We start from the raw sequence: 22339 nt of genomic DNA on the forward strand, positions 1-22339 counted from the left end.
AGTGGAGATAGGATTTCTTGAAATCCCCTCCACTATGCTGTAACATTTGCACGCTGTGGGTTTGACTCTGCGGCTGTACTCAGCATCAAACCCTCAGCGTTTACTGATCATGGAAACATAACCTTAGTGTCCTTTCTTGCTGGAATAGCGCCAGTCCTGCCTTCCTCTAGGGGTAGGCTGTGGATGACGCCGTTTAAACTGTTGCTTTCATCTTTTGGACCTAGACTTCTTTTACCTAATTAAGATTTAGTTGCTTTCTACATAGCTGTGGACTCATGACCATTTCTTTTGATTTTTCTTTGATGTGTGGTCTAAAGTATATAGATTTTATTAGTAGATGTCAGGAATTAAAAAAACAGAATTTAGTAAAGATAGTAACCCATGAATGATTCTACATTACTTTTTGTCCCACCACTGCTTCAGTCCTCCACTAGTCTCTGTATTTCCTGGTCAGACCCAACAAATTTGTGATATCTATGGCCAATTAGTTGCTGAAGCAATGACCACCATATCTAATGATTAGGAGCATGGAGGAGGTGACTTGGTCAGCAATTGAAATGATTGAAATGATGTTCCATTCCGTAAGAGACAAGAGAATAGAAAACCTACAAATTATGTCTCATCATATATTTCTTCTTATTAACTCCTTTAATTGTATTATTACATGGGATTCTTTATGATGTTACATCTGCTAATTTTTTTCAGATTCAGGTCCCTACAATATCGGATCTTTTCAGTGGGGATCTTCTATGTTCAGACAATTTTTCTGATTTAGCCATCAAGGATGCATATGGACCAGAACAAAATGGTGGAGAGGCTATTACAACTCACCTTGGAGATCCTCTTGCGGATTACTGGAGAGGTGAGCTATTCAGATGACGTCACGATTATTATCTATAACAGATGAACAGAACTGGAGAGGTGAGGGCTCTGGAAATGTCTGTAGTGATATTTATTAATGTGTCTCTCTTCTTAACCAGGATTACACATTGGTGAAAACGACCTCTAGTGAGCGCTGTCAGGACCCTGTCTCTGAGGGATGGGGAAGACCCCTGAGCTCAATCATGGGGCCTCCACCTCACCTCCTGATACATGAGGATACCAATGACCAAAAGATCCTACAACTCACCTACAAGATGATTGAGCTGCTGACTGGAGAGGTGACACTGCTGGGAATGCTGGGACATTATACAGTAACGCTATGAAGGGAATAGGGTGATGACGGTATCATTGTATGTGTCAGGTTCCTATAAGGTTTCAGGATGTCACCGTCTATTTCTCCATGGAGGAGTGGGAGTATTTAGAAGGACACAAAGATCTGTACAAGGACTTCATGATGGAGGTTCCCCTGCACCTCACATCACCAGGTAATAGTCAGAACTAAATGCATACTGCCTATAATTTTCTGTATGTAAAGAATTAACTCGATCCCTGTATGTGTTTCCTCCAGTTCTATCCAATAAGAGGACAACACCAGAGAGTTGTCCCTGTTCTCTTCTTCCACAGGACTGTAAACAAGAAGATCCCAATGTTCCTCAGGATTATCAGGTAGATGGAGAGAAGGTGTCATGAGATCTCCCCTATGATGTGTAGATGGCTGTGAAGGTCTTGTGTTCATTCTTGTTTTATCCACCAGTACGCACCACACACACACACACACACACACACACACACACACACACACACACACATACACATACACATACACACACACTATACACCATACGCAGCCTCTTGCGCGGTACCACCAGCAGAGCACCGCTGCGAACACGCCACCGCCGGGATCAGCTGAATAATTCACTGACCGCCGCCATCTTTGTACAGAAGGAGCGCCTGTGCAGTTTTAATGTGACCGCCGCTGTCTGTCTGCAGATAGATGGCGGTGGTCTGATTTACTGTGCCTGCGTGAATTCCGCACAGGCGCAGTGAATCATTTGGCTGATCCCGGCGGCAGATGCGCAACGTGTCTACAGGCAGAGGAAGCCGGTCACATTAAAGGGGTTTTCCCATGAACGAAATTTCATTTTAAAAATTGTCTGTGTCTTACCATGTATGGAGCATACCATATCTCCTGGGCAGGGAGGAAGCAAAAGACAATGCTGACATTACAGCGGGGGATCACAGAGGATTCATTTTGTCAGGTAAAATATTTCACTGACTGTTTTTATACAATATTTTATCTCACAAAAGGGAAAGAGAGAGTGGATAGGTGGGTGAGCACATGGGGTGGAGAGATTCTCAACTCTGCAAAGTCTGCCCCCATCGTGACATTACCGCCCTCCCGATGCGATGGCATCGGGCTTCCGTCTAGTATGTTTTATACTTGTGTAATGAGAACGGTGGAGATGGCAGGATTAGAGCAGATCATAGATGTGACTTCTCCATCTGTCTGTGACTTTTACAATATTTATTTCAGGGTGAAGATCTGACCCATATTAATACTACAGAGACATATGTGAGGAGTGATGAGCAGTGTAAAGAGGAGATTCCTAAAGATAACTGCCCAGGTGAGTGGTAACCACTAAATGCAGAAAAGTCACAGATTATTCTCAGTCATCAGCTTAACCTGCTTTATCTGTGGTGTAGTTCGGACATATCACAATCATGTGGTCACCATTCTGCCTTTAAATCCCTGCATGTTCCTCCACCCGAAACTGTTCAAATTACTTTGGGCATTGAAAGCTCTTCTTCTATAGAGCTTAAAACCTGGAGGATCCACCTTCCCCCTGGAATCAGAAGATGCTGACCAGGCCCAGATCTGTAAACTACAAAGCAAAATGCCAGCGTACGTAGAATGTGCTGACATTTAATAATTTTCTTTTACTGATTTTCTATGATGGGCTCTCTAAGAGAAAGCAGAGGGTAATGATGCTGTTCACTTCCTAGAATTCTTATATCTTATTGTATGAATGTAGCATCTCTCCCTTCTGTGCAGCTGAATATGCTCATATGGCCCCTACTAGTGATGAGCGAGTGTGCTCGTTCTCAAGTTTTCCAAGCATGCTCGGGTGTTCTCCGAGTATTTTGGGAGTACTCGTAAATTGTGTTTGAGTCCCCACAGCTGCATGATTTGGTCTGCTAGACAGCCTGAATATATGTGGGGAGGGGATTCCCTAACAAACAGGCATGTGTTCAGGTTGACTAACAGCCGCAAATCATGCAGGTGCGGAGACAAAAACACAAAATCTACGAGCCTAAAATACTCAGAGATCACCCGAGCATGCTCGGAAAACTTGAGTAACGAGCACACTCGCTTATCACTAGTCACTACAAGACTAGGTCCATTGTTTCTGACCAAACTTTGCTTTTATGATCCACAAAATGAAATGTGCCGTGAGGGCCAAGTGTGAATTTCTCTACAATAACAACAGAGTTTAATCCTGAATTTTCAATTTATTTTAAAATCAATTAATTTCAAAGAGGATTGTGGTAAACTACACAGAAACATTACACCTGTGTCATGATATACACTACCGTTCAAAAGTTTAGGGTCACCCAGTTAATTTTGTGTTTTCCATGAAAACTTTTATTACCGTATATACTCGAGTATAAGCCGAGATTTTCAGACCACTTTTTTGGGCTGAAAGTAACCCTCTCGGCTTATACTCGAGTCACACCCAGGGGTCAGCAGGGGAGGGGGAGTGGAGCTGTGTAATAATACTCACCTGCTCCTGGCGTGGTCCCTGCACGTCTTTTTCCCGGTGCCTGTAGCTTCTTCCTGTAGTGAGTGGTCACATGGTACCGCTCATTACAGTAATGAATATGGGCCTGACTCCACTCCCATAGGGGTGGAGCCGCATATTCATTACTGTAATGAGCGGTACCATGTGACCGCTCACTACAGGAAAAAGCTGCCGGCGCTGGAGAACAGATGTGCAGGGACACGCCAGGAGCAGGTGAGTATGGCGAGGGCAGTGCACGATATTCACCTGCTCCCCGTTCCACCGTCGGCGCCGCTGCGTCTTCCGCATCCTCTGCAGTGACGTTCAGGTCAGAGGGTGCGATGACGCGATTAGTGCGCGCCGCCCTCTGCCTGAACGTCAGTGCAGATGACGGGGAAGACACAGCGGCGGTCGGCGGTGGAACGGGAAAAGTGAGTATAGCAAGTGCCGGGGGCCTGAGAGGTGAGTATGTGATTTTTTTTATTTTTTTAATCGCAGCAACAGCATATGGGGCAAATGTCTGTAGGGAGCATCTTATGGGGCCATGTGCAGCATTATATGGGGCAAATATCTGTATGGAGCATCTTATGGGGCCATGTGCAGCGTTATATGGGGCATATATCTATATGGGGCCATGTGCAGCATTATATGGGGCAAATATCTGTATGAGGCCATGTGCAGCATTATATGGGGCAAATATCTGTATGGGGCCATGTGCAGCATTATATGGGGCAAATATTTATGGGGCCATGTGCAGCATTATATGGGGCAAATATCTGTATGGGGCCATGTGCAGCATTATATGGGGCAAATATCTATGGGGCCATGTGCAGCATTATATGGGGCAAATATCTGTATGGGGCCATGTGCAGCATTATATGGGGCAAATATCTGTATGGGGCCATGTGCAGCATTATATGAGGCAAATATCTGTATGGGGCCATGTGCAGCATTATATGGGGCAAATATCTGTATGGGGCCATGTGCAGCATTATATGAGGCAAATATCTGTATGGGGCCATGTGCAGCATTATATGGGGCAAATATTTATGGGGCCATGTGCAGCATTATATGGGGCAAATATCTGTATGGGGCCATGTGCAGCATTATATGGGGCAAATATCTGTATGGAGCATCTTATGGGGCCATGTGCAGCGTTATATGGGGCATATATCTATATGGGGCCATGTGCAGCATTATATGGGGCAAATATCTGTATGAGGCCATGTGCAGCATTATATGGGGCAAATATCTGTATGGGGCCATGTGCAGCATTATATGGGGCAAATATTTATGGGGCCATGTGCAGCATTATATGGGGCAAATATCTGAATGGGGCCATGTGCAGCATTATATGGGGCAAATATCTCTATGGAGCATCTTATTGGGCCACGTGCAGCATTATATGGGGCAAATATCTCTATGGAGCATCTTATGGGGCCATAATCCACATTTGTGCAGCATTATTTGGGGCATATTTTAATATGGAGCATCTTATGGAGCCCATCATAAACTGTATGGAGCATCTTATGGGGCCCATCATGAACTGTATGGAGCATTATATGGGGCTCCTGATTCAATATGGATATTCAAAAACACTTAACCTACTGATGTCTCAATTAATTTTACTTTTATTGGTATCTATTTTTATTTTTGAAATTTACCAGTAGCTGCTGCATTTTCCACCCTAGGTTTATTCTCGAGTCATTAAGTTTTCCCAGTTTTTTGTGGCAAAATTAAGGGGGGTCGGCTTATACTCAGGTCAGCTTATACTCGAGTATATACGGTAATCAAATGAGTTGCCAAATGAATTGAAAATCTAGTCCAGACATTGACAAGGTTCAAATTTTTTTTTTTTATTTGAAATAATTTTCTCCTTTAAACTTTGCTTTCTTCAAAGAATGCTCCCTTTGCAGCAATTACAGCATCGCAGATCTTTAGCATTCTAGCAGTTAATTTGCATAGGTAATCTAGAGAAATTTCACCCCATGCTTCCAGAAGCCCATCCCACAAGTTGGTTTGGCTTGATGGGCACTTTTTGCGTATCATACGGTCAAGCTGCTCCCACAACAGCTCAATGGGGTTGAGATCTGGTGACTGCGTGGTCACTCCATTATAGATAGAATACCAGCCGCCTGCTTCTTCCCTAAATATTTCTTCCATAATTTGGAGGTGTGCTTTGGATCATTGTCCTTTTGTAGGATGAAATTTGCTCCAATCAAGTGCTGTCCATAGGGTATGGCATGGCGTTGCAAAATGGAATTGTCACGATATGACTGGCGTGTAAACTGGGACCAGGGGCACCTTCCATGGCCCTAGCACTAGGAGGCGCCCTAACTCGCCCTGTTCCCCGGGATACCTCAGATGGCGAGGATGCCGGGGCCTCCGCCCTTGCCCTCTCTTTTACCTTTTTACCTGCAGGACTGCGTCTGTCCCCCTTCCCCATCCGGGGAAGAGAGGCACTACCGTGTACCACAGTACACCAACCCAACAGACAGGGGAACAAAGACAAGGGTAAAAGAAAATTCCACTCACACAAATATACTTTCACAAATAACAGAGGTATTCACCAGGGTGTGAGGGACAGGGAAGAAAATAAGGCAGGTAAAGATGAGGAATGTCCAAGCATACAAACCAAGCAACAGTCGCACAATAAACACCTCCAGCTTTCCAGACACCAGCTCCTCACTCTCCAGGTCTATCTAGCAAGTGCTAACTCAAGACAAGGATCTGGCCAGAAAGCCTAGCTTTTATAGGAGAGAGGAGTGGCTAATCAAGCACAGCTGAATGCAGGGATTTCCACATGGCCGATTAACCCCTGTCCTGCTGAAAGAAAACAAGCACATTTAATACACCGGAGAAGTGCTTCTTCTCAGCGGCAAAGTAGGAGCCATCAGACGCTGCGGTTTTCTGGCACTGCTCTGTCGCGGTAACTCCGCGACAGGAGTGATAGCGTTCCTTATTCAAAATCCCTTCTACCTTGTACAAATCTCCCAATTTACCAGCACCGAGCCAAACCCAAACCATCACATTACCTCCACCATGCTTGACAGATGGCGTCAGGCACTCTTCCAGCATCTTTTCAGTTCTACGTCTCACAAATGTTCTTCTGTGTGATCCAAACACCTCAAACTTGGATTCGTCGGTCCGTAACACTTTTTTCCAATCTTCCTCTGTCCAATGTCTGTGTTCTTTTGCCCATATTAATCTTTTTCTTTTATTAGCCAGTCTCAGATATGGCTTTTTCTTTGCCACTCTGCTCTGAAGGCCAGCATCCTGGATTCGCCTCTTCACTGTAGACGTTGACACTGGCATTTTGTGTGTACTATTTAATGAAGCTGCCAGTTGAGGACCTGTGAGGCGTTGATTTCTCAAACTACAGACTTGTTATGATCTGGTGGCCTAGGAGCAGCATGAGACGTACTCTGGAGAAGGTGGTACCTGTACTGACCGCAGACCCTGAACTTAACACCGCAACTAGAAGTAGCCGTGGGATGTACCTAACACTCCCTAGACACCTCGACACAGCCGGAGGACTAAATACCCCTAGAGATAGAAACGGGAAAACTATCTTGCCTCAGAGAAAATCCCCAAAGGATAGACAGCCCCCCACGAATATTGACTGTGAGAGGAGAGGGAAATAACATACGCAGACTGAAATCAGGATTTAGCAAAGGAGGCCAATCTAGCTAAATAGAAAGGATAGGACAGAGTACTGTTGTGAATTTGGATTCTGGGCTCCCCCGGTGGCTACTGGTGGAATTGAACTGGTGTTGTCATCTTCTCTGTTCACCTGTTCCCATCAAGATGTGGGAGTCGCTATATAACCTTGCTGCTCTGTTAGTTGCTTGCCGGTCAACAATGTTATCAGAAGCCTCTCTGTGCTTGTTCCTGCTCCTAGACAACTACTAGATAAGTTGGACTCTTGTCCATGTTTGTTTTTGAATTTTTGTTCCAGTTCACAGCTGAAGTTTCGTTACTGTGTCTGGAAAGCTCTTGTGAACAGGAATTGCCACTCTGGTGTTATGAGTTAATGCCAGAGTTTTAAAGTAATTCCTGGATGGTGTTTTGATAGGGTTTTCAGCTGACCATGAAAGTGTCCTTTCTGTCTTCTGCTATGTAGTAAGTGGACCTCAAATTTGCTAAACCTATTTTCATACTACGTTTGTAATTTCATCTTAATTCACCGCCAATACATGTGGGGGGCCTCTGTCTCCTTTCGGGGTATTTCTCTAGAGGTGAGCTAGGACTAATATTTTCCTCTGCTAGCATTATTTAGTCCTCCGGCTGGTGCTGGGCATCTAGAATCAACGTAGGCATGCTACCCGGCCACTGCTAGTTGTGCGTTAGGTTTAGTTCATGGTCAGCTCAGTTTCCATCTTCCAAGAGCTAGTTCCTATATATGCTGATGCTATGTTCTCTTGCCATTGAGAACATGACAGTTTGACCGGCCACTAAAGGGTTAAAATCCTTGGCTGAGAAAGGAGAGAAATAAGAAGTCTGCTGAGAATTTTTTTTTTTTTTTCTCCTTCTAATCTTTGAATGGCTCTGTGTCCACCTGTTTGTAATGGATCTTCAGAGTGTGACTGCAGGTTTGAATAATCTCGCCACGAAGGTACAAAATTTGCAAGACTTTGTTTGTCATGCACCTGTATCTGAGCCGAGAATTCCTTTGCCGGAATTTTTCTCGGGGAATAGATCTGGGTTTCAGAATTTTCGAAATAATTGCAAATTATTTTTGTCCCTGAAATTTCGCTCTGCCGGAGACCCTGCACAGCAGGTCAGGATTGTGATTTCCTTGCTCCGGGGCGACCCTCAAGACTGGGCTTTTTCATTGACACCAGGGGATCCTGCGTTGCTCAATGTGGATGCGTTTTTTCTGGCCTTGGGGTTGCTTTATGACGAACCTCATTTGGAGCTTCAGGCAGAAAAAACTTTGATGTCCCTATCTCAGGGGCAAGATGAAGCGGAAATTTACTGTCAAAGATTCCGTAAATGGTCTGTGCTTACTCAGTGGAATGAGTGCGCCCTGGCGGCGACTTTCAGAGAGGGTCTCTCTGATGCCATTAAGGATGTTATGGTGGGGTTCCCTGTGCCTGCGGGTCTGAATGAGTCCATGACAATGGCTATTCAGATCGATAGGCGTTTGCGGGAGCGCAAACCAGTGCACCATCTGGCGGTGTCCACTGAGAAGTCGCCTGAGAGTATGCAGTGTGATAGAATTCTGTCCCGAAGCGAGCGGCAGAATTTTAGACGGAAAAATGGGTTGTGTTTCTATTGTGGTGATTCTGCTCATGTTATATCAGCATGCTCTAAGCGCACTAAAAAGCTTGATAAATCTGTTTCCATTTGCACCTTACCGTCTAAGTTTATTCTATCTGTGACCCTGATTTGCTCTTTGTCATCTATTACTACGGACGCCTATGTCGACTCTGGCGCCGCTTTGAGTCTTATGGATTGGTCCTTTGCTAAACGCTGTGGGTATGATTTAGAGCCTTTGGAGACTCTTATTCCTCTGAAGGGGATTGACTCCACCCCATTGGCTAATAATAAACCACAATACTGGACCCAAGTAACTATGCGTATTAATCCGGATCACCAGGAGATTATTCGCTTTCTGGTGCTGCATAATCTACATGATGATTTGGTGCTAGGATTGCCTTGGCTGCAATCTCACAACCCAGTCCTCGACTGGAAAGCTATGTCTGTGTTGAGCTGGGGATGTAAGGGGGCTCATGGGGATGTACCTGTGGTTTCCATTTCATCATCTATTCCCTCTGAAATTCCTGAGTTCCTGTCTGACTATCGTGACGTCTTTGAAGAATCCAAGCTTGGTTCATTACCTCCGCACCGAGAGTGCGATTGTGCCATAGATTTAATCCCGGGTAGTAAATACCCAAAGGGTCGTTTATTTAATCTGTCTGTGCCTGAACATGCTGCTATGCGAGAATATATAAAGGAGTCCTTGGAAAAGGGACATATTCGTCCATCGTCATCTCCCTTAGGAGCCGGTTTTTTCTTTGTGTCAAAAAAAGACGGCTCTTTGAGACCATGTATCGATTATCGGCTTTTGAATAAAATCACTGTAAAATATCAATACCCATTGCCGTTGCTGACTGATTTGTTTGCTCGCATAAAGGGGGCCAAGTGGTTCTCTAAGATTGACCTTCGTGGGGCGTATAATTTGGTGCGTATCAGGCAGGGGGATGAGTGGAAAACCGCATTTAATACGCCCGAGGGCCACTTTGAGTATTTAGTGATGCCTTTTGGTCTTTCAAATGCTCCGTCAGTTTTCCAGTCCTTTATGCATGATATTTTTCGCGATTATTTGGATAAATTTATGATTGTGTATCTGGATGATATTCTGATTTTTTCGGATGACTGGGACTCTCATGTCCAGCAAGTCAGGAGGGTTTTCCAGGTTTTGCGGTCTAATTCTTTGTGTGTGAAGGGTTCTAAGTGTGTTTTTGGGGTACAGAGGATTTCCTTTTTGGGATATATTTTTTCTCCCTCTTCCATTGAAATGGATCCTGTCAAGGTTCAAGCTATTTGTGATTGGACGCAGCCCTCTTCTCTTAAGAGTCTTCAGAAATTTTTGGGCTTTGCTAACTTTTATCGTCGATTTATTGCTGGTTTTTCGGATATTGCTAAACCATTGACCGATTTGACTAAGAAGGGTGCTGATGTTGCTGATTGGTCCCCTGACGCTGTGGAGGCCTTTCGGGAGGTTAAGCGCCGTTTTTCCTCTGCCCCTGTGTTGCGTCAGCCTGATGTTGCTCTACCTTTTCAGGTTTTATGTCGACGCTTCTGAGATCGGAGCTGGGGCAGTGTTGTCGCAGAAAAGTTCTGACTGCTCCGTGATGAGGCCTTGTGCCTTCTTTTCCCGTAAATTTTCGCCCGCTGAGCGGAATTATGATGTTGGGAATCGGGAGCTTTTGGCCATGAAGTGGGCTTTTGAGGAGTGGCGTCATTGGCTTGAGGGGGCCAGACATCAGGTGGTGGTATTGACTGACCACAAAAACTTGATTTATCTTGAGACCGCCAGGCGCCTGAATCCTAGACAGGCGCGCTGGTCATTATTTTTCTCTCGGTTTAATTTTGTGGTGTCATACCTACCGGGTTCTAAGAATGTTAAGGCGGATGCCCTTTCTAGGAGTTTTGAGCCTGACTCGCCTGGTAACTCTGAGCCCACAGGTATCCTTAAGGATGGAGTGGTATTGTCAGCCGTTTCTCCAGACCTGCGGCGGGCCTTGCAGGAGTTTCAGGCGGATAGACCGGATCGTTGCCCACCTGATAAACTGTTTGTTCCTGATGATTGGACCAGTAGAGTCATCTCTGAGGTTCATTCTTCTGCGTTGGCAGGTCATCCTGGCATTTTTGGAACCAGGGATTTGGTGGCAAGGTCCTTCTGGTGGCCTTCCCTGTCACGAGATGTGCGAGGCTTTGTGCAGTCTTGTGACGTTTGTGCTCGGGCCAAGCCTTGTTGCTCTCGGGCTAGTGGATTATTGTTGCCCTTGCCTATTCCTAAGAGGCCTTGGACGCACATCTCGATGGATTTTATTTCAGATCTGCCTGTTTCTCAGAAGATGTCTGTCATCTGGGTGGTGTGTGACCGTTTCTCTAAGATGGTCCATTTGGTTCCTCTGCCCAAGTTGCCTTCTTCTTCCGAGTTGGTTCCTCTGTTTTTTCAAAATGTTGTTCGTTTGCATGGTATTCCTGAGAATATCATTTCTGACAGAGGGACCCAGTTCGTGTCTAGATTTTGGCGGGCATTCTGTGCTAGGATGGGCATAGATTTGTCTTTTTCGTCCGCTTTCCATCCTCAGACGAATGGCCAGACCGAGCGGACTAATCAGACCCTGGAGACATATCTGAGGTGTTTTGTGTCTGCTGACCAGGATGATTGGGTTGCTTTTTTGCCATTGGCGGAGTTCGCTCTCAATAATCGGGCCAGCTCTGCCACTTTGGTGTCCCCGTTTTTCTGTAATTCGGGGTTTCATCCTCGATTTTCCTCTGGTCAGGTGGAAACTTCGGATTGTCCTGGAGTGGATGCTGTGGTGGAGAGATTGCATCAGATCTGGGGACAGGTGGTGGACAATTTGAGGTTGTCCCAGGAGAAGACTCAGCTTTTTGCCAACCGCCACCGTCGTGTTGGTCCTCGGCTTTGTGTTGGGGATTTGGTGTGGTTGTCTTCTCGTTTTGTCCCTATGAGGGTCTCTTCTCCTAAGTTTAAGCCTCGGTTCATCGGCCCGTATAAGATATTGGAGATTCTTAACCCTGTTTCCTTCCGTTTGGACCTCCCTGCATCCTTTTCTATTCATAACGTTTTTCATCGGTCATTATTGCGCAGGTATGAGGTACCGGTTGTGCCTTCCGTTGAGCCTCCTGCTCCGGTGTTGGTTGAGGGTGAGTTGGAGTACGTTGTGGAGAAAATTTTAGACTCTCGTGTTTCCAGACGGAGACTCCAGTATCTGGTCAAGTGGAAGGGATACGGCCAGGAGGATAATTCTTGGGTGAATGCATCTGATGTTCATGCCTCTGATCTGGTTCGTGCCTTTCATAGGGCCCATCCTGATCGCCCTGGTGGTTCTGGTGAGGGTTCGGTGCCCCCTCCTTGAGGGGGGGGTACTGTTGTGAATTTGGATTCTGGGCTCCCCCGGTGGCTACTGGTGGAATTGAACTGGTGTTGTCATCTTCTCTGTTCACCTGTTCCCATCAAGATGTGGGAGTCGCTATATAACCTTGCTGCTCTGTTAGTTGCTTGCCGGTCAACAATGTTATCAGAAGCCTCTCTGTGCTTGTTCCTGCTCCTAGACAACTACTAGATAAGTTGGACTCTTGTCCATGTTTGTTTTTGAATTTTTGTTCCAGTTCACAGCTGAAGTTTCGTTACTGTGTCTGGAAAGCTCTTGTGAACAGGAATTGCCACTCTGGTGTTATGAGTTAATGCCAGAGTTTTAAAGTACCGTATATACTCGAGTATAAGCCGACCCGAGTATAAGCCGACCCCCCTAATTTTGCCACAAAAAACTGGGAAAACTTATTGACTCGAGTATAAGCCTAGGGTGGAAAATGCAGCAGGTACCGGTGAATTTCAAAATTAGAAATAGATACTCCATACCATTCATTATGGCCCCATAGATGCTCCACATAAAGCTGTGCCATATATAATGCTCTGCACCGTTCATTATGGCCCCATAGATACTCCACATAAAGCTGTGCCATATATACAATGCTCTGCACCGTTGCCCCATAGATACTCCACATAAAGCTGTGCCATATATACAATGCTCTGCACCGTTGCCCCATAGATAGCTGTGCCATATATATATATGCTCTGCACCATTGCCCCATAGCTGTGCCATATAGTGCTCTGCACCGTTGCCCCATAGCTCTGCCATATAGTGCTCTGCACCGTTGCCCCATAGCTGTGCCATATATATAGTGCTCTGCACCGTTGCCCCATAGCTGTGCCATATAGTGCTCTGCACCGTTGCCCCATAGCTCTGCCATATATAGTGCTCTGCACCGTTGCCCCATAGCTGTGCCATATATATAGTGCTCTGCACCGTTGCCCCATAGCTGTGCCATATAGTGCTCTGCACCATTGCCCCATAGCTGTGCCATATAGTGCTCTGCACCGTTGTCCCATAGCTGTGCCATATAGTGCTCTGCACCGTTGTCCCATAGCTGTGCCATATAGTGCTCTGCACCGTTGCCCCATAGCTGTGCCATATAGTGCTCTGCACCGTTGTCCCATAGCTGTGCCATATAGTGCTCTGCACCGTTGTCCCATAGCTGTGCCATATAGTGCTCTGCACCGTTGCCCCATAGCTGTGCCATATAGTGCTCTGCACCGTTGCCCCATAGCTGTGCCATATAGTGCTCTGCACCGTTGCCCCATAGCTGTGCCATATAGTGCTCTGCACCGTTGCCCCATAGCTGTGCCATATAGTGCTCTGCACCGTTGTCCCATAGCTGTGCCATATAATGCTCTGCACCATTGCCCCATAGCTGTGCCATATAGTGCTCTGCACCGTTGCCCCATAGCTGTGCCATATAGTGCTCTGCACCGTTGTCCCATAGCTGTGCCATATAGTGCTCTGCACCGTTGCCCCATAGCTGTGCCATATAGTGCTCTGCACCGTTGTCCCATAGCTGTGCCATATAGTGCTCTGCACCGTTGTCCCATAGCTGTGCCATATAGTGCTCTGCACCGTTGCCCCATAGCTGTGCCATATAGTGCTCTGCACCGTTGCCCCATAGCTGTGCCATATAGTGCTCTGCACCGTTGCCCCATAGCTGTGCCATATAGTGCTCTGCACCGTTGCCCCATAGCTGTGCCATATAGTGCTCTGCACCGTTGTCCCATAGCTGTGCCATATAATGCTCTGCACCATTGCCCCATAGCTGTGCCATATAGTGCTCTGCACCGTTGCCCCATAGCTGTGCCATATAGTGCTCTGCACTGTTGCCCCATAGCTGTGCCATATAGTGCTCTGCACCGTTGCCCCATAGCTGTGCCATATAGTGCTCTGCACCGTTGCCCCATAGCTGTGCCATATAGTGCTCTGCACTGTTGCCCCATAGCTCTGCCATATAGTGCTCTGCACCATTGCCCCATAGATGCTCCACATAAATATGTGCTGCTGCTGCCGCTGCAATAAAAAAAACAAAAACACATACTCACCTGTCTTGCTTGCAGCTCCTCGGCGCCATCTTCCCGGCGTCTCTCCGCACTGACTGATCAGGCAGAGGGCGGCGCACACACTATATGCGTCATCGCGCCCTCTGCCTGCAGTCAGTGCAGACTGCAGAGAGACGCCGGGAAGATGGCGCCGACGCCCGGCGTGTGGAACCAGGACAGGTGAATATGCGATACTTACCTGCTCCCGGCGTCCCGCTCCTTCCCCCTGCCTGTCTTCGGTGCCGCAGCCTCTTTCTCTGTCAGCGGTCACCGGCACCGCTTCATTAGAGAAATGAATAGGCGGCTCCGCCCCTATGGGGGGCGGAGCAGCCTATTCATTTCTCTAATGAGCGGTCCCACGTGACAGCTCAGGGGAAGAGGCTGCGGCACCCGGAGACAGTGGGACGTGCAGGGGGGGCGCCAGGAGCCCCGGAAGCAGGTAAGTATATGACAGTGCTCACCCGCCGACCCCACCACCGATCATGACTCGAGTATAAGCCGAGGGGGCACTTTCAGCCCAAAAATTTGGGCTGAAAATCTCGGCTTATACTCGAGTATATACGGTAATTCCTGGATGGTGTTTTGATAGGGTTTTCAGCTGACCATGAAAGTGTCCTTTCTGTCTTCTGCTATGTAGTAAGTGGACCTCAAATTTGCTAAACCTATTTTCATACTACGTTTGTAATTTCATCTTAATTCACCGCCAATACATGTGGGGGGCCTCTGTCTCCTTTCGGGGTATTTCTCTAGAGGTGAGCTAGGACTAATATTTTCCTCTGCTAGCATTATTTAGTCCTCCGGCTGGTGCTGGGCATCTAGAATCAACGTAGGCATGCTACCCGGCCACTGCTAGTTGTGCGTTAGGTTTAGTTCATGGTCAGCTCAGTTTCCATCTTCCAAGAGCTAGTTCCTATATATGCTGATGCTATGTTCTCTTGCCATTGAGAACATGACAGAGTACTATGCGGTCAGTATTAAAACACTAGAAAATATCCACCACAGAAAATACAAAATCTCCATTTCTAACTAAAGATATGGAGGGTATATCTGCAACTCCAGAGATACCAGCTTGGCTGAATAAATCCTTACACAGACAGAGCTGGACAAAACAATACATGGAAATGTACTGAACTATAAGGCCCACAGCATGTGGACTGCAAAAAACAAGCCAGAACTTATCTTTGATGATATGAACAGCAAACCAGGAGAGACCAGGAAGGGGTGTGAATCCTCCAGAAACAATAGACAACTGGCACTGACTAAAGGATCAAGCAAGACTAAATAGCCCAGTCAGAATTGCAATAAGTGGACACACCTGATGAATGCTGCGATCCAAAAACAGCAGCACTACCACTTATAACCACCGGAGGGAGCCCAAGAGCAGAATTCACAACAGTACCCCCCCTTGAGGAGGGGTCACCGAACCCTCACCAGAGCCCCCAGGCCGATCAGGACGAGCCAAATGAAAGGCACGAACCAAATCGTCAGCATGAACATCGGAGGCAACAACCCAAGAATTATCCTCCTGGCCATAACCCTTCCATTTGACAAGATACTGAAGCTTCCGCCTCGAAAAACGAGAATCCAAAATCTTCTCAACCACATACTCCAACTCCCCATCAATCAACACCGGGGCAGGAGGATCAACAGAGGGAACAACGGGCACCACATATTTCCGCAACAAAGATCTATGGAAAACATTATGGATGGAAAAAGAGGCTGGAAGGGCCAAACGAAAAGACACTGGATTGATAAACTCAGAAATCCTATAAGGACCAATAAACCGAGGCTTGAACTTAGGGGAAGAAACCTTCATAGGAACATGACGAGAAGACAACCAAACCAAATTCCCAACCCGAAGCCGGGAACCAACACACCGACGACGATTAGCAAAACGCTGAGCCTCCTCCTGAGACAACACCAAATTGTCCACCACATGAGCCCAAATCTGCTGCAACCTGTCAACCACAGAATCCACACCAGGACAATCAGAAGGCTCAACCTGCCCTGAAGAAAAACGAGGATGAAAACCAAAATTACAAAAGAAGGGCGAAACCAAGGTAGCAGAACTAGCCCGATTATTAAGGGCAAACTCGGCCAATGGCAAGAAAGCCACCCAATCATCCTGATCAGCAGACACAAAGCATCTCAAATAAGTTTCCAAAGTCTGATTAGTTCGCTCGGTTTGGCCATTTGTCTGAGGATGACATGCGGAAGAAAAAGACAAATCAATGCCCAGCCTAGCACAAAAGGCCCGCCAAAACCTAGAAACAAACTGGGAACCTCTATCGGACACAATATTCTCCGGAATGTCATGCAAACGAACCACATGCTGAAAAAACAACGGAACCAAATCAGAAGAGGAAGGCAATTTAGGCAAAGGTACCAAATGAACCATCTTAGAAAACCGGTCACAAACCAACCAGATAACAGACATCCTCTGGGAAACCGGAAGATCCGAAATAAAATCCATAGAAATATGCGTCCAAGGCCTCTCAGGGATCAGCAAAGGCAAAAGCAACCCACTAGCACGGGAACAGCAAGGCTTGGCCCGCGCACAAGTCCCACAGGACTGCACAAAAGAACGCACATCCCGTGACAAAGAAGGCCACCAAAAGGACCTACCAACCAAATCTCTGGTACCAAAAATCCCAGCATGGCCAGCCAACACAGAACAATGAACCTCAGAAATCAGTTTACTAGTCCATCTATCAGGAACAAACAGTTTCCCCACAGGACAGCGGTCAGGTTTATCAGCCTGAAATTACTGAAGAACCCGTCGTAAATCAGGGGAGATGGCAGAAAGAATCACCCCTTCCTTCAGAATACCGACCCGCTCAAGGACCCCAGGAGAATCAGGCAAAAAACTCCTAGAGAGGGCATCAGCCTTAACATTCTTAGAACCCGGAAGATACGAGACCACAAAATCAAAACGAGAGAAAAACAGGGACCATCGAGCCTGTCTAGGATTCAGCCGTTTGGCAGACTCGAGGTAAATCAGATTTTTATGATCGGTCAAGACCACAATACGGTGCTTGGCCCCCTCAAGCCAATGTCGCCACTCCTCAAATGCCCACTTCATAGCCAACAACTACCGATTGCCGACATCATAATTGCGTTCCGCAGGCGAAAACTTTCGAGAAAAGAAGGCACACGGTTTCATCAAGGAACCATCAGAACTCCTCTGAGACAAAACGGCCCCTGCCCCAATCTCAGAAGCGTCAACCTCAACCTGAAATGGAAGAGAAACATCCGGCTGACGCAACATAGGGGCAGAAGTAAATCGGCGTTTAAGCTCCTGAAAGGCAGAAACAGCCGCAGAGGACCAATTCGCCACATCAGCGCCTTTCTTCGTCAAATCGGTCAGGGGTTTAACCACACTGGAGAAGTTGGCAATGAAACGGCGATAAAAATTAGCAAAGCCCAAAAATTTCTGCAGGCTCTTCACGGATGTGGGCTGAATCCAATCATGAATGGCCTGAACCTTAACCGGATCCATTTCTATAGATGAGGGAGAAAAAATGAAGCCCAAAAAAGAAACCTTCTGCACTCCAAAGAGGCACTTAGACCCCTTCACAAATAAAGCATTATCACGAAGGATCTGAAATACCATCCTGACCTGTTTCACATGAGACTCCCAATCATCGGAAAAAATCAAAATATCATCCAAATATACAATCATGAACTTATCAAGATAATTCCGAAAGATATCATGCATGAAGGACTGAAACACAGATGGAGCATTAGAGAGCCCGAATGGCATCACAAGGTATTCAAAATGGCCTTCGGGCGTATTAAACGCAGTTTTCCATTCGTCACCCTGCTTAATACGAACAAGATTATATGCCCCTCGAAGGTCAATCTTAGTAAACCAACTAGCCCCCTTAATCCTAGCAAAAAAATCAGAAAGCAAAGGCAAAGGGTATTGAAATTTGACCGTGATCTTATTCAAGAGGCGATAATCAATACAGGGTCTCAAGGAGCCATCCTTCTTGGCAACAAAAAAAAAAAACCTGCTCCCAATGGTGAAGAAGATGGCCGAATATGCCCCTTCTCCAAAGACTCCTTAACATAACTCCGCATGGCGGCATGTTCTGGCACAGACAGGTTGAAAAGTCGGCCCTTAGGGAACTTACAGCCTGGAATCAAGTCAATAGCACAATCACAGTCCCTATGCGGTGGAAGGGAACTAGATTTGGGCTCATCGAATACATCCTGGAAATCTGACAAAAACTCAGGAATTTCAGAAGAGGGGGAAGAGGAAATTGACATCAAAGGAACGTCACAATGAACCCCCTGACAACCCCAACTAGTCACAGACATAGATTTCCAATCTAACACCGGATTATGTACCTGTAACCATGGAAAACCCAGCACAATAGCATCATGCAAATTATGCAACACCAGAAAACGACAATCTTCCTGATGGGCTGGCGCCATGCACATGGTCAGCTGTGTCCAAAACTGAGATTTATTTTTAGCCAACGGTGTAGCATCAATGCCCCTTAAAGGAATAGGGTTCTGCAAAGGCTGCAAGGGGAAACCACAACGTCTGGCAAATTCTAAGTCCATTAAATTCAAAGCGGCGCCTGAATCCACAAATGCCATGACAGAAAATGACGATAATGAGCAGATCAAGGTCACAGATAACAGAAATTTAGGTTGTACAGTACTGATGGTAACGAAACTAGCGATTCTCTTTGTACGCTTAGGGCAATCAGAAATGACATGAGCAGAATCGCCGCAGTAAAAACACAACCTATTCTGACGTCTAAATCCTTGTCGTTCAGCTCTAGACAAAATCCTATCACACTGCATAGGCTCAGGACTCCGCTCGGAGGACAACGCCATAGTGTGCACAACTCTGCGCTCGCGCAAGCGCCGATCAATATGAATGGCCAGAGACATAGAATCACTCAGACCAGCAGGCGTGGGGAACCCCACCATAACATCCTTAACGGATTCAGAAAGACCCTTTCTGAAAATTGCCGCCAAGGCATCCTCATTCCATTTAGTCAGCACAGACCATTTTCTAAATTTCTGGCAATACGATTCTGCCGCTTCTTGACCCTGACACCGGGCCAACAAGTTCTTCTCTGCATGATCCACTGAATTAGGTTCATCATTCAATAACCCTAGCGCCTGAAAAAAGGTGTCTACATTAAGCAAAGCCGGATTCCCAGATTCCAGGGAAAATGTCCAATCCTGAGGATCACCACGCAGCAGAGAGATGACAATTTTAACCTGCTGAATGGGATCACCAGAGGAACGGGGTTTCAGAGCAAAAAACAGTTTACAGTTATTTTTAAAGCTCAAAAACTTCGACCTGTCCCCAAAAAACAAATCAGGAGTTGGAATTCTAGGCTCTAAAACCGGAGTCTGAACGATATAATCGGAAATACCCTGTACTCTAGCAGCAAGTTGATCCACACGAGAAGCCAATCCCTGAACATCCATGCCAGCGCCAAACTCCTGAGCCACCCAGAGGAAAAGAGGGAGGGAAAGACACAACAGGCTACAGAAGAAAAAATGGCTCAGCACTTTCCCTCCCTTCTTCTGAGATGCGTTTAACTCATTGTTGGCCAGTTGTACTGTTATGATCTGGTGGCCTAGGAGCAGCATGAGACGTACTCTGGAGAAGGTGGTACCTGTACTGACCGCAGACCCTGAACTTAACACCGCAACTAGAAGTAGCCGTGGGATGTACCTAACACTCCCTAGACACCTCGACACAGCCGGAGGACTAAATACCCCTAGAGATAGAAAGGGGAAAACTATCTTGCCTCAGAGAAAATCCCCAAAGGATAGACAGTCCCCCACGAATATTGACTGTGAGAGGAGAGGGAAATAACATACGCAGACTGAAATCAGGATTTAGCAAAGGAGGACAGAGTACTATGCGGTTAGTATTAAAACACTAGAAAATATCCACCACAGAAAATACAAAATCTCCATATCTAACTAAAGATATGGAGGGTATATCTGCAACTCCAGAGATACCAGCTTGGCTGAATAAATCCTTGCACAGACAGAGCTGGACAAAACAATACATGGAATTGTACTGAACTATAAGGCCCACAGCATGTGGACTGCAAAAAACAAGCCAGAACTTATCTTTGATGATATGAACAGCAAAGCAGGAGAGACCAGGAAGGGATGTGAATCCTCCAGAAACAATGGACAACTGGCACTGACTAAAGGATCAAGCAAGACTAAATAGCCCAGTCAGAGTTGCAATAAGTGGACACACCTGATGAATGCTGCGATCCAAAAACAGCAGCACTACCACTTATAACCACCGGAGGGAGCCCAAGAGCAGAATTCACAACACAGACTCTAATGTACTTGTCTTGTGGCTCCGTTGTGCAGCGGGGCCTCCCACTTCTCTTTCTACTCTGGTTAGAGCCTGCTTGTGCTCTCCTCTGAAGGGAGTAGTACACAGCATTGTAGGAAATCTTCAGTTTCTTGGCAATTTCTCGCATGGAATAGCCTTCATTTCTAAGAACAAGAATAGACTGTCGAGTTTCACATGAAAGTTCTTTTTTTCTTGCCATTTTGAGTTTAATGGAACCAACAAATGTAATGCTCTAGATTCTCAACTAGCTCAAAGGAAGGTCAGGTTTATAGGTTCTCTAATCAGCCAAACTGTTTTCAGCTGTGCTAACATACTTGTACAAGGGTTTTCCAGGGTATTCTAACCATCCATTAGCCTTTTTACACAGTTAGCAAACACAAAGTACCATAAGAACACTGGAGTGTGTCATGTTTCCCAATGGCAGGGAATTTGTCAACGTAACACGGGCAAAAACAGGACGAGCTCTAGGGTGATGGAACCTGAGCTGACCGCGATCCTGAACCTCAACACTCAACTAACAGTAGCCGGGGGACGTTCCTGGGGGGCCCCTAGACGTCTCGCGCCAGCCGGAGATCTAGCTTCCCCTATCAGAAGAATAACAGACCTCACTTGCCTCCAGAGAAATATTCCCACAGAGATAGCAGCCTCCCACATATAATGACGGTGAAATGAGAGGAAGGCACAAACGTAGTTATGAAAACAGATTCAGCAAAATGAGGCCCGCTTAAGCTAGATAGCAGAGGATACAAAAGGTGAACTGCGCGGTCAGCTGAAAAACCCTTCAAAATACCATCCTGAAATTACTTGAACTCATGTGCCAACTCATGGTACATGAGTGGTAATTTCAGCCCACTAGAGCAACCAGCAGCAGAGAATTACATATCTGCAAGCTGGACTAAAAAACATGAAAGCAATCATGAAACAGAGAAATCCAGACTTAGCTTGTCTTGAAGGCCTAGGAGCAGGTAACAGAGACACACACTGATACATTGATAGCCGGCAAGGGAATGACAGGAAAGCCAGGTTAAATAGGAAACACCCAGCCACTGATGGACAGGTGGAAACCAGAGACCGCAACCCACCAAAGTCACCCAGTACCAGTTGTAACCACCAGAGGGAGCCCAAAAACAGAATCCACAACAGGAGTGATGGTTGTTGGAAATGGGCCTCTATACACCTATGAAGATATTGCATTACAAACCAGACGTTTGCAGCTAGAATAGTCATTTACCACATTAACAATATATAGAGTATATTTCTGAATTACTTAATGTTAGCTTCATTGAAAAAAAACTGTGCTTTTCTTTCAAAAATAAGGAAATTTCTAAGTGACCCTAAACTTTTGAACGGTAGTGTCTCTAAGCTGTACGTGGCTGATGGCTACATATATATGTATTATGGCCTGCAGGAGAGTGTTGGCATGGCTGGAGCCCTGGTTTCATGGCATCACTCCGCTTCATTAATTCTGTTATGTTTTCGATACTAAAGAATTCAGATTACTGCACAATCGCTCCTGTAATGGGGGTACTAATAACTTCTCTACTCTTCTGGTCACAAGGGTAGTTTTTACCCCCTTCATGACCTTTTATGTACACGTTTGTCATGGTCAAATAGGTGTTCCTGACCTTTGAAATG

At 46.2% G+C, this 22339-nt stretch overlaps 1 protein-coding gene across 2 annotated transcripts in view; it reads left to right on the forward strand.

The window, feature by feature from the left end:
* Nucleotides 1–22339, forward strand: part of LOC143766229 (uncharacterized) — a 47805-nt gene that overhangs the window by 4483 nt on the left and 20983 nt on the right. For both annotated transcript variants that reach the window (XM_077253743.1, XM_077253741.1), the window contains exons 2-6: nt 706–862; nt 981–1160; nt 1244–1367; nt 1451–1548; nt 2417–2507. In XM_077253743.1, coding sequence (XP_077109858.1) covers nt 785–862; nt 981–1160; nt 1244–1367; nt 1451–1548; nt 2417–2507 — 571 coding nt within the window. In that variant the 5' untranslated portion in view covers nt 706–784. The remainder of the gene's footprint in view (nt 1–705; nt 863–980; nt 1161–1243; nt 1368–1450; nt 1549–2416; nt 2508–22339) is intronic.

The sequence above is a fragment of the Ranitomeya variabilis genome, chromosome 4 (genome assembly GCF_051348905.1).
Source record: "Ranitomeya variabilis isolate aRanVar5 chromosome 4, aRanVar5.hap1, whole genome shotgun sequence".
Taxonomy (NCBI): Eukaryota; Metazoa; Chordata; class Amphibia; order Anura; family Dendrobatidae; genus Ranitomeya; species Ranitomeya variabilis.